General features: G+C 44.2%; 1 protein-coding gene across 1 annotated transcript in view; it reads left to right on the plus strand.

The window, feature by feature from the left end:
• The window catches only part of CAT (catalase), a 35,006-nt gene extending 33,963 nt beyond the window's left edge, over positions 1-1,043 (plus strand). The window contains exon 13 of the mRNA XM_037040488.1: positions 325-1,043. Coding sequence (XP_036896383.1) covers positions 325-390 — 66 coding nt within the window. The 3' untranslated portion in view covers positions 391-1,043. The remainder of the gene's footprint in view (positions 1-324) is intronic.
• Positions 1,044-6,356: the final 5,313 nt, after the last annotated feature.

A 6,356-nucleotide genomic window follows, 5' to 3' on the forward strand; every position in this document is an offset into this window, starting at 1 on the left:
GTGAGCCCAGCGCAGCCTGGCCGAGGCGGAGTCTGCGTGTCCTGGCTTAGACTAGACATAGTTTGGTTTCCTTTTACGATGATTCTCCTCAGGGGCAACTGTTAGACCTCTTAAACAGTTGTTCAAAATCTCATTTGAGATGTAGAGAGTTCAGGTGCAGAAACACATACTCCTCATTTTAGCTCTGGACGATGTTAGATAGTTTAAGGTGAATGAGTTCTGAATTGTTATTTTCATTGGAGCCCAAGTTAAAGCTAAGGTAAACACCAGGTTGTTGCCGCTGAGTGAGTTCACTGATCTGCTGGTCTTGTTCTTTTAAAACAGAATTCAATCCACACCTATGTGCAGCATGGGTCTCACTTGGCTGCAAGGGAGAAAGCTAATCTGTGAGGGTCGAGCCCTGGTCGGGTACCAAGTTGTTCCCTGCCTGTGAAGCAAAGCATGGTGTTCACACACGTAATCCTCATCACTGGACAGAAGATTCGCCTGGGCTAGAGGAGCAAATGAAATGCAAGTCTTTGAAATGGTAATCGAGGTTTCTATAACAAATAATGTAACAGTGGCTTTTAATGCTATTTCCCTAGGGGAAATGAAGGTTAGGGCTTAAGGATCATTTAAAAGAAGGATGTGTTTGCGTTTGACAATGGGTTGGATTATTTACTTACAATGACTAGACTGAAAGTTTCTAGCAGCAATATGATTTTATTTGATGAGAAAAAAATCCTGGTGAAAATATGTTTACATACCATCTCATGGCCTATTATATAAAAATATGGTTGTAATTATATATGAAGAAAAGATCAAGATAATTCACTTAGAAATTTGATTTTGCTAAGTTTCTTATAGGAGAAACACATCTAATGCCTTAATGTCTTTTGAAAATTACTGCAATATTCTTGTGCTTTAATGCTTATTTCTTCTTGGAATTGATCAGATAAAAACCAAAACAACAACATGGAATTAATGTATAGTAATACAACATTGATTTTACAATAGAATGATTTGTATTGTTACATTTTTACAATAAAATAATTTGTACATAAGAAGAGAAGAATGGTATTTGATTGCTTTCGGCTCCATATATAACTTGGAATGTTCCAGCAGACTCTGAATCTGAATGTCATCTGTTATCTGACGCTTACCCTTAAAATCAAAAGTACCAATATCATGAGGATCCTGTGTTATTTGTTTAGTTTAAATCAGTAGCCTTTAGACACTGGGGACCAGAACTTCAAGCCTGTTGTGACGATAGCAAGCTTCCCAACTTTGAAAACCACTTGCACCTCCCGTCCGTAGGCCTTCCTCCCTGCTTGTGAGTTTATGGAATAAGGGGCTCAGACCCTCAAGTCCTTTTCTTTTATCTTTATCTTTGCCCATATTTGCCTATCATGCTTGAAAAATCAAGTGGAACACTTTGAAGGGAAATTCTGAGGACTGAATGAAAACCTGTTTTCCTTATATCCTTATTCCCTTCGTTTCAGCTCTTCCACACCATTTTGTGTTTACTCTCAGGGGGGCCCTGAGGTCTCCCGCTCCAGAAGCCCGCAGACCGCCAGCACACGCAGCCCCCCAGTCTTCCTCCTCACACCTCTTTCCTCTCCCGTCCAACTCTCCCGCCGAAACTCCCCGTGTGTGAGAGTGATTGGACACGGTCACAGTTGCACGCGTGGAAGTTTGTCCATTTGTACCCAATGGAGAATACTTTCAATATAGCAACTTTACTATAGTTATATCTCTTGATTGTATTAAACATGTAAGATAAACTGATAAAAATTAATATAATTTGACATTGGGCAGGAGGTTATTCATTTGGATATTGGTTATAAACAGAAAGAATTTTTGACATAATATTCTGCTTTGTCCTATTCTGGAGTGTAAAAATAAATGGATAGGTAAAATCACAGGCATCTACGTGTTTCTTGCATGTAAAAAGTCTGGCACGTGGAAGTGCCTCCAATTTTATTCTGGAGACCTCTTTGGTACTTTTCGAAGGTAAATATTGATGAGGGTTACTTCCCCAGTTGGGTGTTACTTCCTAGGAAGTACTATGTGATTACATTCCTTTTAAGTGATATTAAGATCATGGTGATAGCTGGCCAGCGATGATGGCAAAGGTGCAAGAAAGGGAAACCAGTGTTTTTCCTTCCTCGGGATTCTGGGGTTGTAAGTGCACAGCTGTGTTTCCAGCTTTATGTCTGCTGTGCTCACCAGTGTTGGCCAAGGCCAATCTCATGACTAAGCCAAAGTCGAAGGGAGGGGAAATGGACTCTACCCTGGAGCTGAGTGAGTAAGTGAGTGAGGGGTGTGTGTGTGTGTGTGAGAGAGAGAGAGAATATCTCTGAACACTTTAGCATAGACTTGTTTCCCATCCATTCTTCAGCCATCACCCTCTTTAGGCCATTACTTCCCCTTTTGCCATTTAGATTTTATGGTTTAAAGTCATGGTTACTCCAGAACCCAGCCCTGGTGAGATACGCCTCTTTCTTAGCTCCTGCACTAAAGTGACTGCGGCTGGAGCAAAGCATAGCCTGGTTGACTGGGCTTTTATAAATTTGACCGCAAACCTCAAGTGGACCCCGGGCACCGTGGGGAGACCTGCCTTTCCTCCCTCAGTAAACTCTCCCCCGCGTCTCCCTCTCCCTCTCAGCTTATTTCACCAGGGATGGGATACCTGCCTTATCTTTTCTTCCACCCACACCCTCCAGCTTGCCAGCATCGGCACCACGTGCTCGCCTTCCCTTCCCGTTGACCCAGGTGAGCTCTCTGCATGCTGAAGGCCAGCATGCTCCCGCCTCCTCTGGAGTCATCCCTGCCCTCTGCTGCGCCGTCAGTGCACCCCCTCCTTCTGTGTGTCTCCTCCCAGGGTGCACACCTGCCCTTGCCAGGCTCCTCAGATCTTCCCTTGATCTCACAGACCTCTCCCATCATCGCACCCTTAAAACCTCCTTCAGTCACGCTGTCCTTGACAAAGTCACCAGTGACTTTCCTACCACTAAAATCTAATGGTCCCATCTAGGAACCCCACTTCTGGGTACGTACCCAAAAGAAGAGAAAGCGGGGACTTGAAAGGGGATGTGTGTGCACCTCGTGTGCATAGCGGTATTACAATGGCTAAAAGGTGGGAACAGCCTAAGTGTTTGCTGGTGGAAGAATGGACAAAGTGTGGCATAGCCAGACAAATGGAATATTGTTCAGCCTCGTAAAGGAAGGAGATTCTGACACATACCACGATATGGATGAACCTTGAAGATGCTAAATGGAATAAGTCGGAGACAGAAGGACGAATATGGTATGATTCCACTTAATGGGAGGTACCTAGAATAGCGGTTGCCAAGGGCGAGGGCTGGGGGAGGTAGGGAGTGATTGGGTAATGGTCACGGAGTTGCAGTTTGGGAAGATGAGGAAGTTCTGGAGACGGCCGGTGGTGACGGTTGTACAGCCTTGTGACTGTATTCAATGCCATTGAACTGACTATACACTTTAGAAATGGTTAAGATGATGAATTTTGTGTATATTTTACCTCAGGAACAATAATGCAGCGGTCATTTGATCATTAGCCTTTTTTTTTTAATAACAGCTTTTTGGAGACATTAATCCTCGTACCATAAAAATCACTTACTTAAAATATACAATTCATTGGTTTTTAGTGTATGCACAGAGTTACGCAATCATTTCCACATTTCATTTTAGAACATTTTTGTCATCCCCCCGAAATGCCCCTGCACCCAGTCACTCACCGTTAGCAGTCACTCACCATTCCCCGCAGCTTCATTCTTCCCCCAGCCCTGGGCCATGATGGATCCATTTTCTGTCTAGATTTTCCTGTTCTGCACATTTGGTTTAAATGGAGTCATAGACGGTCTTCTGTGACTGACTTCTTTCACTTAGCACGATGTTCTCAAGGTTCTTACTTGTCGTAGCGAGTGTCAGTACTTCATTTGCTTTCGTCAAATAATATCCCATCGTATGGCTATGCCCAGTTTTATCCACCTTTCTTAGTAGAGAGGTGTTCGGTAGCTTCCACTTTTTGGCTGTTATGAAAGATGCTACTGCAAATATTGGTGTACATGATTTTGTGTGGACTCATGTTTTCATTTCTCACATTCTCATCTTCTTAAAAGACAGTTTCACTTACCTTCTGGACCCTGTACAAATCGACTCTCGGGCCCTGGCTGGTGTGGCGCATGGACTGAGTGCCAGCCTGTGAACTGAAAGGTCTCCTCTTCGATCCTCTGTTGGGGCACATGCCTGGGTTGTGGGCCAGGTCCCAGGTGGGGGCATGTGAGGGGCCACCACACATTGGTGTTTCTCTCCCTCTCTCCCTCCCTCCCCCTCTCTAAAAAGAAATAAATAAATAAATTTTAAAAAATCGACTCTCGGGCTTTTTAAGTCTGTTACTTGCTGTTCTGAGGGATGGACTTGGCTGGACTTTTAGAAGCACCGTGAAGGACACCTTCATTTCAAATTCAATGTCAGAATTTGGGTTTAAAAAGACATGAATTTTTTTTTTTTTAATCTGCAGAAGGGGCATCACTCTAAGGTGAGATCTCTGCTCAGGAAGTGAGTTTTATGAACTTCTCAGCTCTCATTCTCCTGAGGAAAAAACCATGGGCCAGTTGCTCGGCTTTTTCTTGGCATCCGGTTCGTGGTATTGGCAAAACACAAAGGGCCCAATTCCACTTCAGATAAGTGGACAGAGGTTTGAAATTCTTATCGGAGGTTTTAAAGATGTGAAGGGTTGGCGGAGGTGAGCTAACAAAGTTCTGTATGCTCTTGAATTTGGGGGCATTTTAAACGTATCAACCTGCAGCAAGTTTGCTATGGAAAGCTCTACTCTGGTCCCTCTTTTACAAAACCATTCTTCTGCCCTCATTTGCCTTGACTGTGTGATAAGTGAATCTTGCATCGTCTACGGTTTTTATTTTTTGTTGTGTTCTCTGGTATTGTTTGCTTAAATTGTGGCATTTTGCACAGTGTTTTGTATGTTCTGTTCCTGAATGAATTGCATTATGCAACTCTATGCTTAAGGAAAAGTCACATTTTAAAGGGTATCGAGGGCTGGGTGATGGTCCCCGAAAGGATATGTCCGCATCCTAACCTCTGGGATCTGTGAGGGTGACCTTCTTCGGAAAAGTGGTCTTCGCAGTTGTCATTAAATTAAGGGTCTTATGGGATCATCCTGGATTATACAGGTAGGCCCTAAATCCGATGGCAAATGTCCTTCTAAGAGCAAAGGGAAGAGAGAGGGGCCTATAAGGATGGAGGCAGAGATTGGAGTTTTATAGTCACAATCTAAAGAACCCCTGCAGCCCCCAGAAGCTGGAAGAGTCCAGGAAGGGTTCTTCCCAAGAGCCTGTCTGTGGAGGGAGCATGGCTCTGTCTACACCTTGACTTCAGACTTCCCAGCTTCCAGAACTGTTTAAGAATAAATGTCTTTTGTTCCGAGCCACCAGATTTGGCTCTTTGTCTTGGACAGCCCGAGGACACTGATACAAAGAGGGTGCTGGTTTAATGGTTTCATAAAATGACGACTTCCCGAATAGCACGGGGATTCTTTTTTTCATTCTCTGAATTGCCTGATGCCCCCTCTGGGGGTAGACAGCATCTCCTGGGTGATGGGTTCCTCCTCAGTCCTGTTCACTGCTACCCGCCCTCTCCCCATTTCACTCCCCACGTCCCCCCTGAACTGCTTGGTTCTGCCAAGCTCTTTGCCCAAAAGCTCTCAGTTCCTCTCTTGTTACCTGATTTATAACTTCCTGGACATTCTCTTTCACCTGGACTGTGGGCTTTGATCCAGTCCATTAATAAGGTACTTAAACCTCCTTAGGTGGCCAGGGCAGGGGTCCCAAATTCAGAATGTACAAGCTTTCTGGGTGTATGAAACCACAATAGTGCCAGAACGAAGCTGACCATCTGGAAGGCAGTAGGAAGCGGTGAATGGAGGCTCTGCCCAAAGGAACAGCTTCTGCTTAGCTCCAGGCGCCGAGAGACTAGTGTTTCCAGATCTGATTTTTTTTTAAGAAGCTGAATTTTAAAGCAACTAATTCACAGTAAGACGCAACACAAAACCTCAAAACAGCAAGTGAAATTTTTGTGTACGTGTGCACCAAACAGAAACATATGTTTAGGCCCCACTGGCCCATGCATTTCTGTTTTGAGGGGAGCCTCTGTCTTAGGACATAAAGGTGGCGGTAGGATCACTCTACGTATTTCTTGCATTTTTGGGGGTGCTTTGAGAATTTCCATCTCCTAACGCTTGGGAATGGAAGGGTCATCAAAGGGTTTAGGTTGTCTGTGCTTTGCTGGGGATGCTTTGCTGAATTTAACAACACAGAAACTGTTTGACATGTTAAATA

This window comes from Sturnira hondurensis, unplaced genomic scaffold (genome assembly GCF_014824575.4).
Source record: "Sturnira hondurensis isolate 20B ecotype Veracruz unplaced genomic scaffold, ASM1482457v3 Scaffold0002638, whole genome shotgun sequence".
NCBI classification, from domain to species: Eukaryota; Metazoa; Chordata; class Mammalia; order Chiroptera; family Phyllostomidae; genus Sturnira; species Sturnira hondurensis.